Source organism: Oratosquilla oratoria, chromosome 36 (assembly GCF_046742065.1).
Source record: "Oratosquilla oratoria isolate Oo_2021 chromosome 36, ASM4674206v1, whole genome shotgun sequence".
NCBI classification, from domain to species: Eukaryota; Metazoa; Arthropoda; class Malacostraca; order Stomatopoda; family Squillidae; genus Oratosquilla; species Oratosquilla oratoria.
In genome coordinates this window covers 16,742,786-16,762,399 of record NC_134812.1, presented here as the reverse complement: position 1 = coordinate 16,762,399, position 19,614 = coordinate 16,742,786, and the positions used below count along the sequence as shown (strand labels likewise).

The window sequence follows — 19,614 nt, the reverse complement described above, 5'->3', positions numbered from 1 at the left end:
GAATGCTGTTGTTTTCAACTCTATGTGCATACAAGAGAACCTGCTCCCTTTCTTCCGCATATATATATATATATATATATATATATATATATATATATATATATATAATATATATATATTGTAATCTTTACCAAGGCAGAGTTACTTGAGCCACCTTCTCATGTCCTTTGTATCGACTATATAACTCTTACTTTATACCATGTAACTATCTGCTGAAGAGGATCACAGAGAGGGGTCGAAATATGCTGTTAATTCTATTCTTCGTCCGTTTACTTTCTCCGACAGTGGGATTTTTTCACTCTCTCTCTCACACACACACACACACACACACACACACACACACATATATATATATGTGTATATATATATACATACATATATATTTCAATCTTTCACCACCATATATTACACCATTTCTCTCTCGCTTTCTCCCTTTCTCTCCTATTCTCTTTTTCTCTTCTCCCTTGCAATAGTTCCTCCTCTCTCACTTCCTCTATCCTCTTCGCCACATCTATTTTCCTCTCTATTCTTCTCGCGTCATATTCCACTCTTTTTCTATCATTTCCCTTTCTCTTTTTCTTCCCCCACCTATCTTTACCTAACTCCCCTGCTATATCTTCCTATCTCTATCCCTCCCCCGCCATATTTCTCTCTCCTTTATCCCTCCCTTCCTGTATATATATATATATATATATATATATATCACTCTCTGTATCCCTCCCCCGCCATATTCTCTTTCTCTATCCCTCACCCCTCTCTCCCCAACCACATCTTTCTCTATTCCTCCCCCGCCGTATTTTTCTCTTTCTCTATCCTTCCCCCTTCTCTCTCTTTTTCTTTTCCCCTAGCCCCATATCTCTCTCCCTCTATTGTTTCCGACGCCATGTCTCTCTCATTCTCCCCACTCTTTCTCCCTCTCTTGCTCACCCCTCCACTCCGCCAGCTCTCTCCCCCCGCCATATTTTTCTCTCTCCCTCTCCATCTCTTGATACAGGTCTTTAAGATTTTAAAGGGAATTGACAACATCAAAAGTGACCAAATTTTCACATTGAATGAGAATCAGACAAGAAACAATGGTCTCAAACTGTCCGGAAATAGATTCAATTTGGAAGTAGGTAGAAACAACTTTGCCAACCGTGTAGTTAATGAATGGAATAAACTTCCTGCACAGGTAGTGCAATGTAGTTCAGTTCGAAGCTTTAAGAATCATTTAGATAAATACCTAAGTAAGATGCTGTAATGATTATAATTTATCTTATATTATTTGTTTTTGTTCTGTTATCATTTGTCTGTCTGATTTTCATTTATTATTAGTTATATGTCAATTTATTATCATTTACTATTTACCTGTTTGTTTATTATTTAACTATACCTATGCATTTATTTATGTATTTCATTTGTTATTTACATTATTATAGTTTTTATTTATTATTTTATTATCAATATGATTTTTTTCGCATCCGACCTAGATATGGATCAAAAGGTCTCCTGTCGGCATGCTCCGCCTTTGTATCTCTCCCACCCATCGTACCTCTTTATGTCTCTGTCTACCTCCCCTCCTCTCTTTCTCTCCATATCCTCCCATTATCTCCAACTTTCTCATTCCTTAACTCTGTGTGGGTGTGGATATCTATAATTATAATTAATGAATAATAATATAATTCCTCTAACGTCATCTTTGCATGTGCGCTCAACTTTCACCCGGTCTCGTGGACCCTTGAGGTTACTTTTCAGAAATGAGGTGATGGCGCCCGAAGTATACATATGTATTAGTTATCTGTATCATCAATAATGATGTTAGTTCTGCTCAGGTAGATACAATACAATGTTTAGTTTTCGTAACTATGGTTTTTCATGAGACATAAACTTCGAACTTCCTAAGGTTTTCCTTTTATGCTAAGAATAATTTTCTTAATATCATGCTCTAATATTTTTATTCATTTCATCACTTCCTTCACTTACAAATATTTATTTTGAACACGGTGAACAACTCAATTCAGTATCATGTATTGTACATTATAGTTACTGTAAGGGTAATGTCTAATGAGCATCACACAGTGAATAAGTTGGATTGTAATTCTGCATTATAAATGAAAGCCTTCACAAGCGAACTCAACCACCGCATGCGTCAATTACGTCGTTTAGCCTATTGCCTGGTTTAGGCCAACTTTGAAGGCAAGAAGGACATTACCTGTCCGAGCCAACGAGTCTGGGAATGCGACAGAGCACCCGTTATAACTTTTGGCGATAGTACATCAACCTACTTGATATTATATCAAGCTACTCTCACGTTTCTTTTACTTATCGCTATTCCATCGATTTTTTTTTCTTTCTTTCTGATCTTCAAGCAATATTTATCTCTGTCTTCTCGAGATATCTATCCAGAGTTGTTGCTCTTTTCGAACCTGGAACAGTCACGAACCTCTTGGTTGTTTCCTTTATTATTATTATCATTCGAATTTCTCTCTTCCTCAACTTCATTAGCAGGCCTACTGAGATTTTTTTTAAGTATCAATTTTTCATTAAGAGTTCTTTCCAAGAACTCTTCACTACAAATTCTCGGGGCTCTAAGGAAGAAACCAACGACTCCGTTTTTGTTATTTCACTATTTGCCCACAAATAATTTATGAAGTAGTGTTTATTTGTCAATTTTCAGCTGAACACACACACACATACATGTATACTTAAACTAGATTTACATATTTACCTGGACAATAATACATTTTTGTACTATTATTCAAAATGAAATATGAGGAAGCAGTGTTAAACGAATGCCGTGACGCGTTCTATCGATTCGCTATGGCAAATGCCAAATAGTTCTATTCAGCCGAAGGTCAGTCCCCAAACTGAACGGAATCTTTCAAAACGGGTCCCTTGATCAGTCTACATCTCGTTCAACCTTGAGCCTCCTATACTGAACAAAATTCCCCAATGCTAATGAACAACTGATACTTTCTGTAATCAGACTTATCCGCCAATATGGATGTTTACCAACGCATTAATAGTATTCATTTCTCGCTCTTCCCAAAACATTTCATTTACAAAGAGTAAACATCCTCAAGATCTCTGAAGAGGCAATATATGCGCCGAATAACGAGGTTCTTGATCTTCTGAGAAAAATCGTTTCAAATTCTGGGGAAAAAGTTACCAAAGTCCTTAACCAAGTTTAACACCATTTCGGTGCCGTAGCAAGGATATCAGTCTGGCTCACACCAGGCAACTAGAGAAGTCGAAATTTCCTCGATTAAGTTCACGTAGTTTACAGATTCCGTCCTGGTTAGCCCCAAATGATTCCATTCAGTCAAGTAAGACCACTGTGGAGGCAATTAATTTTATTGTAGTACGTGAAACAAATTCAAAGAGCCCAACGATGGGTACTGTCTGTGGTGGCCTTGATAGACTGACGTCAGAGAAAACCTTCTCCCTATCACACGTCTTCAAACGTCGTCAGTACCTTTACCTCTACCTAGAGGTGCAGTCCCAAAGGAATGAAACTCTGATTTCAGGAAAAGCCCTAGTTCTCTATCAGTCTCTATTTTTCTTCCACCTTTTCACATAAGGAGAGCTGTCAAACAATTACTACTGCCCTTCTCATAGTATTGCAAGTCAGTGATATTGAGATAATACCACACTAATTCAACAAAGACAGCAGTCCACCATTTCATACCAGAGATCTATGGGATGGCCCAAACATCGCTGCTGGATATGTAGTGCCGCGAATTTCTTGTCGGTGAAACTTATTAACAAATAATAATAATATCATCATTGTTATTCCTACTACTACTACTACTACCGTGGACCATTGCAGCTATAGATTTCGTGGCAGCATATGCTCGGAAGGTTTTTTCCGGTGGAGAGGTGGAGCGATGGGGACTTCGTTCTGTGTGGCACATCACTCTTTAGCCATATAAAATCACCTGGTATTTACGGTATTTACCATCACCTCTTTCTCCTTTTGTTTTCCCAATAGCGCCACGCTTTGAAAAAATATATATAAAAATAGACTTGCACTTACTTCATCCCATCTATACTTTACAATGTCCCCAAAATTCACATTCTTTGAGACCCTTCATTCCTCAAATTCCCCCACACTGAGCCTCGTACATTCATTCCCAAACATATGCACTAGTTGCTATGTTTCCACTGTGCAGAGCCTACGTCCACCTAGGTATTGACGTGACACCAACGACCCCTCATATTGCATCCAGTGCAGGTATTGGAATGCATTGAACTGTTGCTGATGCAATAGCCGTCACAATTGCACGGTGTTTACCGGTTCCAAAGGAGATGCAAACTCCATTAGCATACGTAATCAACATATTCTATTCCCAAGATAGCCCAGTGAAGGAATGAGCCATTGACACAAAGGAATATGCAGTCACAGGAAATGAACTGAAGAATCATGGGTCTTTAGAAGAGCAATGGGTGGGAATTAATACTAATTACTTCGTTAATGTCTTTTCCCCCCGCACCAGTTTCAGCGTCCCCACATCTACCTAACCTAACCTTCCATACCGGGTAGCATTTTCCTTTTCTTCTGGTTGCCTCCAAACAATGCTATCTACCCCCGTGATACCCCTTAATTAGTTTTGGGATTATAGTCTATGTCGATTAATCACATCTGGGATAAACTGTACCCCCACCACCACTACCACCACACACACACACGTGCAGTGGAGATTGTAAAATTGAGTGTTGCTGGAGTGGCCATTCTACAGTTGGTCATGGCTCGTGATACATAATCTATCCTGTTAGTTGGTTGTTGGCACTAACCATTGTGACAGACCATCGGTTGACGAACGGAGCATTCCTGGGTAATATTTCAACGTGAGGAGTTCATTATGTTTGTCCAAACTTATGCTATGCCTAAAATGATTATTCCCATTGAGCGGCACGGCAAACATGTTAATTGAACTATACACTTATCACGCATAATAATTAATAATTAATAATAATAATAATAATAATAATAATAATAAAATAATAATAATTAATAATAATAACAATAACAACAACACACGTTTGCATTATTATTATATGAACGAGCACAGATAAGATGGTATGGGCATTAAAAAAGAATGAAACCAGAAAGATATCCACGAAGGTATCACGAATGGAGACCAACTGGAAAAAGACCTGTAGGAAGACCACTAATAAGGTGGAGGACAAACCTAGAGAGGGCCATCGAGAAGAGAGGTACCACCATGGAAGAAGTTGAGAGAACAAACGAAGACAGAAAGAACCCAATGGAGAAGATTCCTCTGGAGCAATAACTGACAGACCGTAGTAGTCTAACAGCAGGGTAAGCAGGTGAGCAATAATAATTAATAATATCATCTCAACATCACGCAAAATGGAGTAAGTATCTACATGCTCCTTTACAAGTCTACATAGAAATCAATACATGAAAATGATAGTGTTTATAATTTACTTACTCATTATCAGCAGTTATCAACTTTGTGCCACTCCAGACCCACTGGGCGGCCATTACCTGACGTCATTAAGTTGGTTTAAGCGGTGTGGGTGGGGCTTGTGACAGAACGGAAACTCGATCCATCGAGACCCCGTTCTGTGCTCGAGTCCAACCTCAGGCGTCAGGCAACAAAAACGAAGTCTCCGCGTTCAACACTACATTCGTGTGTCTGACACTACATTCGTGTGTTGACATTAGTTCCCAGAGAAGGACGCCGCTACACAAATGTATAACATTACAGAGACGAACTATAATTTTTTTTTTCCAAGCAACAAACTATAAGCAGAACTCCCTTTGGACCGAGCTATGAAACTCGCTATCAGTTCGTAACAGTAACGGCTGTTTGTCTATTTTATCGACTAACCCACACACGGTTAGAACGTATATTTACGTTCGGAAAAAAAATCACAAATGGTTCGAAACTAAATTTACGTCACGTCTGATTTTTCCGTACACGACTGTGGCGGAAATTTCAGTCACACAATTTTCCCGTGTAGTTTGTATCGTCTATATTTTGTACTGGAATGAAATCATGTGTGAAATGCACCTCCAACTACCGCGCACAAAGATAACACTTCAATAAGTCGAGGCGGGAACCCGGACCCACAGTTTTGCCGTATCTGCCGTAATGTCACAGGTTACACACGGCAAGTGAAATAAACTCACTTCTCACAGGAAATATATTCACTTGGCACAAGCAACACGTCCACATGCACAAACAAATACACGATTTTTCTTCTACTAGAATTCACTATTTCTATTATCTCATAATGCATATTATCATTTCAGTTTACCTATGCCAGCAAGAAGTTTGTTGGGTATTTCTCGCTGTTGTAGATGTCAATCAAGCAATCCGTTTCCCCAGGTCTCTCCTTCATCCATGAACATCCTGGTAGCTATCAACGACCACCGAACAGGATCATATGTTACTCAGAAAAGAAATGTGTTGTTTAGAGGTACTTGGCGTAAGGCAGATTCAGTATCCCGTGTGATGGCTGCTCATAAAGCAGCTTGATTATGTGGCCTGGCTTATTCTGTGTAGGTACTGTCTTAGAGCTGGATGGCATCCTGAATGCAAGTGTGTTGATGTGTTTCTTGTTTCTCTTTAGAGTGATTTCTGTACAGCTGATGTCTCAGGTGGCGGTGAGGGTGGGAGGAAGGTTTAGTGAAATATTGAGTTTGGTTGTCTCTTCATGAAATAGTTTGGTTTTTATATGGAATGTATTGTGGAAGGTGTTATTTAAGAGTAGCGAGCTGTTGGTATTGATTTTTCGTACATCGTTTGGTCATGCTTGCGTGTCGTAATGAGATGGGTTGTATGTTTCTATCATTTAATTATTGTACCTTAAGGTGAGGATTTTTGTTTCCGAGTGCAAGTGTTCAAATGGGGTGGTTTTGGTGCATTCTGTTAATATTTTCAATGCTCTAATCGTATATTCTATAACGAGTCTAAATTTTACCGATTGTTGGGAATTAAGCTGTAGAAGTGTATTTGAGGTTAAGAACTGGTTGCAGACTAATAATTCCTATATGTTGTCCATGCTTGTAATGAATATTGTAGGTTTATTCTGTTGTTCATTTTACAGTCAGATTTTTTTATGTGGGTTAGTCATACATGGGATTTTGGGATTTTTCAATGTTTCAATTTTACTCTTATTTTTCTTTTTATCTTATTATTACTTTATTTACTTGTTTATCTAATCTTATTTTCATCATAATTATATTTTTTCAAGGTTGTTTGGAATGAGTAATGTTACTGATGATTTCTGAGGCAAGGCTTCCATTCTATTATTTCTGAGCCATTATTGAGATTCATTTAAGCCATTCTTAGTTACTTTTAATTAGCTGCTATGCTGTGATATGAATGTCAGGTACTGAATGTCAGGTACATAGGTGAGTATTTTGGTGTTATGCTCTGGATCTGGTGTTGGAAGATTACATGTGATAAGGTTAAATAGCATAGTTGAGAGAACTGCTCCATGGGTGGATTCCATTGTTCCATCTTTTTGTCTCAAAAATTGTATTATTTTGGGTTACTCTTTTATTGTTTAACTGCTAAGAAGTTTCTTAGTATGTAGCCATATGATGTCACTGATGTAAATATTTGTCTGTTTTTATGAGGGGTTGTGCCAACAGCACTGTGTGGGGCAGAAATATGGAACATATGAGAGGAGGAGAGGAGTTTGGATGTGATTCACCATGGTCTTGGATCACGTGTTGGACTCATGGTTGACAGTTATCAACCTCCTGGATGAGAGCTCAGAGCTTGTATGACCCTATGGGTAATATTTTGACCTTACATGCACAAACACTCCCAACTCTCCGCCCACAGAAGTTGGAGTAACACTCCACAGTGCAGTGATACTGAAATTATTTCAGCCCTGGGTGGGAGTTGAACCTGGACCGTTGTAGTGGCAAGCGAGAACTCTAACCACATCGCCACAATAAGAGGTGTCTAAGGAGCATGGTAGGGGTTGTAGGGTTAGATAGAGTGGGGAAGGGAAGGAGGTGGGGAGAAGATGGGAGGTGGGGTTGATGAAGGAGTGTTGGGATGGTTTGGACACATGGAGGGAATGAGTGAAGAAGGATTAATAAAGGTGTGGAGGGCTGAGATGGATGGAGTGAACATGGGGGGGGGGGGGAGCATGACCGAGGATGGAATGGATGGATTGGATGAAAGGAGCATTGAGTACGAGGGGGATGTCTGTTGAGGAAGGAGGGGAGAGAGCAGAAGATGGGGTGAATGAAGAGTGGTTGCACTTACCTAATTGTAGTTTACATAAAAGCAGTAACACTTGTTGGCTCTTGTCTCCTATTCTCTAATTTTCTAACATACCTGCACTCAAATTAATGTATAGTTCCAACTTAAATATCTTTTATTTCCAATTATCATATTTAGATCTAAACTCGTGTACTGTTTGAGCTTGGGCTATATCACCTTCTAAGCTATTCCATACATACATCTATATGGAAAACTGTATTTCTTCACATCCTTTTGACTTTTTTTTTTTTTTTTTTATTTACTTCCATGACCTCTTATAGCCCTCCCATCTTTAATCATGAGATCTCGTCTATCAGTGCAATCTATCTTTAGGTGACCTGAACACTGTAATTACATCACCTCTTTCTCTTCGATCTTTCAAGGTTGGCAGACCCAGTAACCTTTAGTCTTTTCTCATATGGTTTATCTGCCAGGCTGAGGACCAGTTTAGTTGCTGCCCTTTGTATTCTCTCAATCTTGCTAATATCCTTCACTCTGTGTGGGGACCATACTACTGATGCATATTCCAGTCTTGGATGTATCAGGGTTTCAGTGAGTTTTTTCATTATCTCTTCACCCATATAATGTGATGCCACTTTAATCTTCAGCAGTAGTCCATATATTTCTCCCACAATCCTGCTGATATGTCTGTCAGGTAACAGGTTGTCTTTTATCAACACTCACAAGTCTTTTTTTCTTTTGCTTTTGTAATGTATTCACTTCCCAAGACATAGCTCAAGGATGGCCTTTTGTCACTATTGCTCATTTCCAGTACTTTGCATTTTGTGGTATTGAACTTCATTCCCCATTCTTGACTCCATACAAAAATAGTATCTAGATCTTTTTTTGCAATATTCTACCATCCTCCTCATTTTTCACTCTTTCATAATTTTTGCATGTGTGGATGATGATGTGATGCATGGAAGTGGATGGGAGGGTTAGGGAGTGGTTATGTGTGAATATTATTTTGACACAGCCTGAAGGGAATTTCTCCCCATCTTCTCTTTTTCTGCAGGAGTGGACAGTGGGGAGGGGTCACCAATTAAATGAAGCAGCCTTGCTGCATTGCTTCTAACCCAGGGCAGTGGACAAGATGCAAGGATGACTCATCATTCAGGAGGAGCAAGATGAGAGGGAGGGAGGTAGGGAGAGGTGGTGAATGGATGTGGAGTGGAGTAGGTGGGGATGAAATTAGTGGGAGTGGAATTATGCCTTTTTGACTTTGGCTACCTTCCTTGTAAGGGGGGAAAATGCCCTTGGTATATGTATGTATTCTTTAATAGTATATGTCTGAGAACTTTATCAGCAGCTTTATGTCCATAGCTACTACAGTATAACCATTCTAGTCAAGGTATTTGTTGAACCCCTCCATCACTTGTGGGGTGGTGTTTGTGAGCAGCACTGACTCTGGTAGTACTCAGGCCACTTGCTGACCCCTCACTGCTCAGACCAGTTGCCTCCAGTTTCTGTCATCCTGTGCTGCTGTCCTCCATTTACAGACACCTACCCCAAAATGGCTCAGATCCTTGTTCACACTATCAATCCACTTTCTACATAGTCTTCCTGGGCATCTTCTTCCCTCAACAACAGATTCCATCATTACTCTCTTGGGTAGTCTTTCCCAATTCATTCTGGCTAAGTGGCTGGTATACTATAGGTGTCTTGACTTTATGATATTCTCAATGTCTTGGATTAAAAAATATAATGAGGAATAGACATTGGGAATGGATGATAAGAGGAGACTGTATAAAGGGGTAATTGTGCTGACAGCACTGTATGGGACAGAAACATGGAACATGAGAGAGGAAGAGTTTAAATGCGTTTGAGATGATATGCCTGAGAAGTATGGTAGGGGTTACTAGGCTGGCTAGTGTGAGAAACGAGGTGAGGAAGAGAAAAGGGGTGGAAAGGGAGTTGGAAGATAGGGTTGATGAAAGAGTATTGGGATGGTTTGGACACATGGAAAGAATGAGTAAAGAAAAATTAGTAGAAGAGGTGTGGAAGGCAGAGGGGGAGGGAGTGAACATGGGGGGGGGGCAAGTCAGGATGAGATGGATGGATGGGGCAAAGGGCATTGAGAAAGAGGGGAATGTCTGTTGAGGAAGGAAGAAGACAAAATATAGGAGTAAGTGGAGAATGGTTGTGTATGGATAATGCTGTGATGCATGGAAGGGAGTGGGTGGGGGATTGGGGGTGAGGGAGTATGTGTGAATGATATTTTGATGCAGTCCAAAGGGATTTCTCCCTGTCTTCTCTTTTTCTGCATGAGGGGATGGGGAGGGGGAGTCCCCAATTAAATTAAGCTGCCTTGCTTTGGATGTGATGTGCTTCTGACCCTGGGCAGTGGGTGAGTTTCAGGGATGACCTGTCACCCAGGAGGAGCCAAGAAAAGAGGGAAGGAGGGGTGGTGAATGGGAGTGGAGTATGTGTGGATGAAATGCCTTTGACTTTGGCTACTTCCCTGTAAGGGGGGAAAGCCATACAATATTTATTGGGCCTGATATTTCTCTGAGCTATTATTGTGACATCTTTTCCATTCCTTTTTTGTTTCATCAAATACTAAGCCTTTATTTTCCTCAGTACACTATTCTCACAAATGCACTTTTCTCCATTTTCTTTGGCAGACTCCAGGTTTCACATTCATACAAGAGAACTGCTCTTATAATTACATCACGTGTGTGTGTATTTACCTAATTGTAGTATACAGTACAGGAAAAGAGCAACATTCGTGGGGTCCCATCTATTCTCTAATTTTTTAACATACCTAGACTCAAATTCATGCACAGTTCCAACTTAATCTATATTTTTTATTTCCAATTATGTGCGTGCATGTATTTACCTAATTGTAGTATACAGGAAATGAGCAACAATTGTTGGATCCTGTTTCCTATTCTCTAATCTTTTTGTCATCCTCGAATTCAATTGTGTGTGATTCACCATGGTCTTGGATCATGTGTTGGACTCGTGATCAACAGCTATTTCCTTCCCCGAAGAGAGCTCAGAGCTTATATGTATGTGTGTCACCATGGTCTTGGATCATGTGTTGGACTCGTGATCAACAGCTATTTCCTTCCCTGAAGAGAGCTCAGAGCTTATATGTATGTGTGTCACCATGGTCTTGGATCATGTGTTGGACTTATGATCAACAGCTATTTCCCTCCCAGAAGAGAGCTCAGAGCTCATATATGACCGATTTATGGGTAATGCTGTGACCTTACACATACACACACCCCCAACTCCCTGCCCACGGGAGTTAGAGTAACAACCCGCAGCGCAGTAATACTGATATTACAGACGCTCCTCAATTTACGTTTTAGTTATGTTCCGAATGGCCGAACGTAAGTTGAAAATGAACGTAAGTTGTTACTGTACTATACATCCGTAAATGCTATTACCGTATCTTATAAAACACCCCTAAATCATTAATTACAGACGCTCCTCAACTTACGTTTTAGTTACGTTCCGAATGGCCGAACGTAAGTTGAAAATGAACGTAAGTTGTTACTGTACTATACATCCGTAAATTCTATTACCGTATCTTATAAAACACCCCTAAATCATTAATTATACACATAACATTGTAAAATAACATTAATTTAAAATAAATTAAATTCAATCAACATAAATTGAGATGGGGGAGGAGGAGGAGGAGGCAAGGCGCGTTCAGTCTGTCGTTTGTGCCATGTAAACAATGGACGCAGCGTCATGCGTAAGTATCGTTTGAACTACGGAGAGCGCGCTAAACTAAAAAATTCACTCAATTTTTTTATTTTTTATTTTTTTACAATTTTTTTTACTGTCGGTTCAAACGTAAAACGAATGAACGTAAGTAGAGGAGCGTCTGTATACACATAACATTGTAAAATAATAGCATTAATTTAAAATAAATTAAATTCAAGCGACATAAATTGAGATGGTGGAGGAGGAGGAGGGGACGAGGAGGCAAGGCATGTTCAGTTTGTCGTTTGTGTAATGTAAACAATGGACGCAGCATCATGCGCAAGTATTGTTTGAACTACGGAGAGCGCGGTAAACTAAAAAGATTCACCCAATTTTTTTTTTCTTTTTTTACATTTCTTTTTTTTTTACAGTCAGTTCAAATGTAAAATTGAAAAAAACGTAAGATTAATTAACGTAAGTAGAGGAGCGTCTGTATTTCAGCCCTGGGTGGGATTCAAACCCAGACCGCTGTAGTGGCAGCCGGGAACTCTCCCAACTGTGCCACAAGTGTGTATGTGTGTATTTACTTAGTTGTATTTTACGGGAAGGGGAGCTATGCTCGTGGTGTCCCATATTCATATCTCATTTTATCTAGACTGTTTTTAAATTTGTGTATCGTTTTTGCACACACTACTTTCTCATCTAATTTGTTCCAAATGTCTATTAATCTGTGAGGAAAGCTATTCTTTTTCAGATCTCTTCTATAGCTGTCTTTCTTGATTTTCTTTCCGTGTCCTCTTGTATTTCTTTCATCCCATTTTATTAGATCCTCTCTATCAATAATTTCTATGCCTTTCATGATTCTGTAAATAGTTATCAAATGTGTGTGTGTGTGTGTGCATGTATCTACCTAAATGCAGCATACAGGAAAGGCGTAACGCTTATTGGATCCTGTCTCCTATTCTCTATTTCTTTTCTTTTTTTTTAATCATACCTAGCCTCAAATTCATGCACATTTCCAACTTAATCTATATCCTTGATATCCAATCATTTTTAAATTTGAACTTGTAAATTTTTGGAATTTGGGCAATATCAATTCCTAAGCTATTCAATGTATTAATGCATCTATATGGAAAACTGTATTTCTTTACATCCTTTAGACATGTGGTCTTTCTTAATTTGCTCCCACAACCTTTTAAAACCCTCCAATCTTTAATCAGATCTCTTCTGTCAATGCAATCTATCTGAATGTGTGTGATTCACCATGGTCTTGGATCACAGGTTGGACTTGTGATCAACAGCTATTACCCTCCCTGATGAGAAGTCAGAGCTCATATATGACCAACCTAAGGGTAATGCTATGACCTTACACACACCTAACTCCCTACCCACGAGTGTGTATTTACCTAGTTGTATTTACCTAGTTGTATATTACGGGAAGGGGAGCTATGCTCGTGGGGTCCCGTCTTCATTTCTCATTTTATCTAAACAATTTTTAAATTCATGTATTGTGTGTGTGTGTGTGTGTGTATATATATATATATATATATATATATATATATATATATATATATATATATATATATATATACACACACACACACACACACTTTCAACGAACGGACGGCTTGACGAACGCTCTGAAGAAAAGTGCAGATTGTGGATATCAACGCAAAGAGAAGTGCCTTTTTGTATTTGCAGGGGGGGGGGAAATTGCTCGTGAGGCAGTAGGTAAGTAGGAAAAGAGGAGAAGGGGAGGGATTGCTGGGGAAATGGAAGGAAATGAGGATGTGGAGGACTTGGCCCAGGCAGACGGGCGTAAGGTCAACATGAAACGACCACCGGATGACGAAATGGCAAATAAAAATGTAAAGATTAGAAGTATAGAGAGGAGAAATACAGTAGAAAGTGACGAGAATATGTTCCAGGGATTTAAAGAGGGTGGGGGGGACACAACCCCCCCCGACTGATAAGACTAGAGGAGAGAGTTGATAAGGTGATCGAGGACTTGGAACGTAAGTTAGGTAAGGTAGATTCCATCTTCCAGAGAATTGAAAGATTGGAACAACTAGAGAAGGCTAACAGAAACTTAACTGAAGAAGTAGAGGACCTAAAAAGACAGTTAGGAAATGTAAAGGAGGAGAATGAGAAATTGAAGAAGAATAGTAATGAAAACAGTGAGAAAATAGCTACAGAAGCTAAAAATTGGAGAATAACTCAAGAAGGGAATAAGGTTTCATTCACTGACATAGTCAAACAGCAATTGAAAGAACATAATGAAGACTCAGTTATTAAAGTGATGAGACAGAAGGAGAATATAGTAAGAGAATTAGCTGACAAAAAGAAATGTATAATTATATTAGGAATGGAAGAGAAACATAACCCAGATAGAACCGCAAGAATCAAGGAGGAAAATGAAAGGGTAAGCAGTTTATTAAAATTAGTCCAGGAAGATGAACCAGAAATTATAAAGGAAATTGAGGAAAAATTCAGACTCGGAAAATATAGTACAGATAAGACCAGACCAATTAAGATTAAATTCAGGTCACAAACAACGGCAGAGAAAATTCTATCCAAGACAGGGAAACTAGCAACAAATGATCAATATAAAAAGGTATGGATAAAAAGAGAAATGAATAAGGAGGAAAGAGAGGCAGAAAAGCAGAAAAGAATTGAAGCTAAGGCAAAAAACGAGGAAAGAACGGAGTCAGAGAAAGAGAGATTCTATTGGAGAGTAGTGAACATGAAAATAAAGCAGTTCGACATACTAAAGAAAAACATAAGGGAAACAGAGAACACAATGGAAGTGGCAGAAAACTAAGAGTGTCTTACACAAATATAGATGGATTGATAACAGGATTGAATGAACTGAATGATTATTTGAAAGAAAAAGAACCGGACATAATGGGAATTGTAGAAACAAAATTAAAAGGCCCACTACCACCCAACAGTGTAGGACATGATACATACAATTATTGGATTAGAAACAGAGAGAAAAAACAAGGGGTTGGAGTTATGTTCCTGACAAAGAAGGATATAAACGTGAAAGGTGTCATATATGGAAAGAATACAGTAGAGATGATTATGATAGAAGTGGAAGACCGAGATAAGAAGAGCAGAAAATTTGTGATCAATTATGTGCCTCCGAAAACAGCCTCATGGGAGGAGAGTGAACATAAAAGTATGTTAGAGGACACAAAGATAGCATTAACTAAAATAATGGAAGACGGAGGAAGAATAGTTATGATGGGCGACTTTAATTGCAAAGAAATCTGCTGGGAAGAAATGACAGTAAAGAGTGGTGATGACTCATGGGGAAATGCTCTACTTGAGATGATTACTGACCATTCAATGACACAATGGATACAAGAGAACACTAGGTATAGAAATGAAGAAGAACCATCGAGGCTAGACTTAATAATTACATCTGAACCTAGAATAGTGGACAAGATTGAATATAAAACACCAATAGGTAAAAGTGACCACATATTGATTGAACTGGAACTTAATGAAGAAAAATATATGAAAAGAAATGAACAATATAGAAAAGGAAGAATGATGTATGAAAAAACAAACTTTGATAAAATAAGAGAATTCTTCCAACAAGAAAACTGGGAAGAAATATACAAAGAAGAAACATCAGTGGAAGAGAAATGGAATATTTTGACAAAAATTTACAAAGAAGGAGTGGAAAAGTATGTCCCAAGACAAAAACAAGAAAAAGAATATGTAAAATGCTGGTACAACAAAAGTTGTAGGGAGTTAAAAGACAAAAGAGACAAAGCCTGGACCGGATGGAAAAAAGACAGAAGACCTGAAAAATGGAAAATATATACTGGTTATAGAAATGAATATGTACAAAAGTGCAGAGAGGAAAAAAGAAAATATGAAAAAGATGTTATAGAAAAGTGTAAAGATCAACCAAAACTATTCTACAGATTTGTAAACAATAAACTGAAAAACAAACAAGACTTGGAGAAATTAAGACAAGGAGGAGTTGAATACACTGAGGAAATGGAAATGGCAGAAATTATGAACAAACATTTTAAATCAGTGTTTACAAGGGAAAATATACAACCTGAAGAGATTGAGTGGAAGGAAAAAGTCCCCCCTATGGAAGAAATAGAAGTAACGAAGAATGAAATATTGACACACTTGGGTAATTTTGATGTCAGAAAATCGCATGGGCCAGATGAAATAGCAAACTGGATTCTGAAAGAATGTAGGAATGAACTGGCAGACAAAATACATAGCATAATAAGCAGTTCCTTAAAAGAAGGAAAAGTTCCAGAAGATTGGACAAAAAAGCAAATATAGTACCTATATATAAAGGAGGAAATAAAGAAGAACCTACCAACTATAGACCAGTCTCTCTAACAAGTACAATAGCAAAAATATGTGAAAGAATTATCAAAAGTAGATGGGTAAAATACTTGGAAAAAAACAACGTACTAAATCCAAGGCAATTTGGATTCAGACAAGGACGATCATGCGTCACCAATTTAATATGTTTCTATTCAAGACTAATAGATATAATACAAGAAAGAGATGGATGGGCTGATTGTGCATTTCTAGACCTAAAAAAAGCTTTTGACAAAGTACCACATAAGAAGTTGCTTAAGAAATTAGAATATGAAGGAGGAATACAAGGTAAATTGCTAAATTGGATGGAAGACTTTTTGCAAGAAAGAAAAATGAGAGTAGTGATAAGAGATCAGCACTCAAAATGGAATGAAGTAATAAGCGGTGTCCCGCAGGGAACAGTTCTGGCCCCAATAATGTTTGCTATATATATTAATGATATGGATGAAGGAATTGAAAGCTATATGAGCTTCTTTGCAGATGATGCAAAAATTACTGAAAAGAGTGAAAACTGAAGAGGATTGTGAATCACTACAGAGAGATCTAAATAAAGTACAAGAATGGAGTAGGAAGTGGGAGATGGAGTTCAATACAAAAAAGTGTAGTATAATGGAATTTGGAAAAAAGCAAAAACAGAATAACAGGATCATATAATTTGGGAGAAGAAGGAATAAAAAGAGTAGAAAATGAGAGGGACCTGGGAGTCATTGTTATGAATAATATGTCACCTGAGAAACATATAAATAAGATTTTTGGAGAAACTTATAATTTAATAAGAACAATCAAAGTGGCATTTACATACCTGGATGAAGAAATGGTGAGGAAAATCCTAATCACCCTGATAAGACCAAGATTGGAATATGCAGCAACGATATGGTCACCAAGTACAAAAAAATGTATAAAAAAACTTGAAAGAATACAAAGAGCAATTACTAAACTGGCACCAACACTCTCAAAACTATCATATGAAGAGAGACTACAAAAACTTAAACTACAGACACTAGAGCAAAGAAGAGAGAGAGGAGATTTGATAGCTATTTACAGAATCATGAAAGGCATAGAAATTACTGATAGAGAGAATCTGATAAAATGGGATGACAGAAATACAAGAGGACACGGAAAGAAAATAAAAAAAAGACAACTATAGAAGAGATTTGAAAAAGAACAGCTTTCCTCACAGAGCAATAGACAGTTGGAACAAGTTAGATGAGAAAGTGGTGTGTGCAAAAACAATACATGAATTTAAAAATAGTTTAGATAAAATGAGATATGAAGACGGGACCTCACGAGCATAGCTCCCCTTCCCGTAAAATACAACTAGGTAAATACAACTAGGTAAATACAGGGCTTGATGGTGCAGTGGTAGTGCTCACAATTGCTAACTCAGCAGTCCAAGCTTGAATCCCACACAGGGCTGAAATAATTTCAGTATTGCTGTGCTGTGAGTTGTTACTCCAACTCTCATGGGTAGGGAGTTGAGTGTGTGTGTGTGCATGTAAGGTCACAGCATTACCCATAGATCAGTCATATATCAGTTCTGAGCTCTCATCTGGGAGGGTAATAGCTGTCAATCACGAGTCCAACACGACCTAAAACCATGGTGAATCACATAAACACGCACACACATTTACATACATATATACACAGTAAAACTGCTGTCCCAAAAACAAGGTATGTTATATGATTATGAATCCCTAGTGAAGATGAAATTATAGGCATTGTCTTTCATCTTTTCAAGACATAGGTGAGTTAAATGTAGGTGACATTCAGCAACTACCATTAGTGGGAAACTGCTGATTATTGTCTTGCATTACTTACTAATCAATGGAACTCGACATTGCTTTTTGCTGCATCTTCATTTTATTCTAGAAAAATAAGTAATACAAAGTAATTTTTTTCTAATCTGGAATATCACATATTGTTAACATTCTGGAATAATGGGGGAATCCACAAAATGTTTGTGAAATTGTTAATTATGCCCACTGTCTAAAAAAAAAATAATAATAAATAAATAAATGGATAAAATAAAAATGAAATAAATAGATTAAAAAAAGATGTAGATAAAAAATAAATACATCAACAATAATGATAGACAGCTCAGGGCATCAATCATAAAGAATGAGGACCTTGAGGCAGTATTACTGTTCCATATATCCTATGTCCATTCCCAACTTTTCTGTAATCTATACATAGGTGAAAAAGAATGAAAGAAATTGTCCGTCTCTGCAAAGATAATACGACAAGTATAAAAAGTTTATTAAATACTCACCCTTGTAGCGGTGTTGAAGCTCTCTCAGCATTTTGGTGTCTCCAACGGCAACTTCAAGAACTTTCCGGAGTTTGTTTCGTTTCTGCTGTAGTTCTTCCAAAATTCTGGTCTATCCATAGAATAAAATGAAAGTAGGTAAATAAATAATTTAACCAAATAAAACTAAAACAGTCCTTACATACACACACACACATGCAAATTAATTTTGCTGTCATCAATGGTCCCAGATTGGATCCTACCCCCAACAGCTGCTGCCCCCTTGCATTGGCTGTCTGAACAAATAAGACTAACCTAAGCATCTCGTGTCATTAATTTTTCTACACACATCTATAAAGTTTCAAGCTGTAAAACACTCCTGAACTTTGGATTTAATTCTGCTACAGTGGCAACCCCCCACCCTCAAAAAAAAAAGTCTGTTTTTTGTCAAAATGAAGTATGTAAATCATGTTACTATACCAAAGGAATCAAGATCTGCTTCAATCCACTATGCTGACATGCCCATGAACTTGCAATCTGTGGTTAACTAGAATATAATATGTAAAGGAGTCTACAAAGACAACAAAAGTTAATTTTTCAATATGGCATGAAAAGACTGAGTACAATTCAAGTGTCACATTAGACTTTTAAGAACTTGCAAAATAAATTCAATGCATCAAAATTATTTCTATTTAAAACAATCAATTTTTTTTCATTGACACACTTTTATAAAACTTTCAGAAATGCAGGCTCTTACCAGGCCTGAAACCTTATACAAGTGCAGCTCTATTGACACTGAAAACACTTGGCAGCAGATAAAAAGTACTTCTGGGGTTAAGAAATAAATTCATACTCTCATAGACAATTGGCCATATTATAAAATGGAATCATTATTATCTCATCAGCAGAGACAAAACACCTCCTTGGAAAGAAGAGAAATCTTACAGTAAATGGATAACATACCAATATAAGATGAATGTGGATTACTTTGGACTTGAATAAAAAGTTAAGGAACCTGCATCAACAAATTTGTCAAGGCAAAAAAAAATTATGAAAGACATTTTGCATAAGAGGGACTCAAACCAAGGTTATCTAGAGGTTTACCATAAAATA

At 37.8% G+C, this 19,614-nt stretch overlaps 1 protein-coding gene across 3 annotated transcripts in view; it reads right to left on the bottom strand.

The window, feature by feature from the left end:
* LOC143019019 (uncharacterized) overlaps positions 1 to 19,614 on the bottom strand; it is a 36,423-nt gene that overhangs the window by 11,305 nt on the left and 5,504 nt on the right. For all 3 annotated transcript variants that reach the window (XM_076174719.1, XM_076174721.1, XM_076174720.1), the window contains exon 3: positions 18,526 to 18,634. In XM_076174719.1, the coding sequence (XP_076030834.1) occupies positions 18,526 to 18,634 (109 nt within the window). The remainder of the gene's footprint in view (positions 1 to 18,525; positions 18,635 to 19,614) is intronic.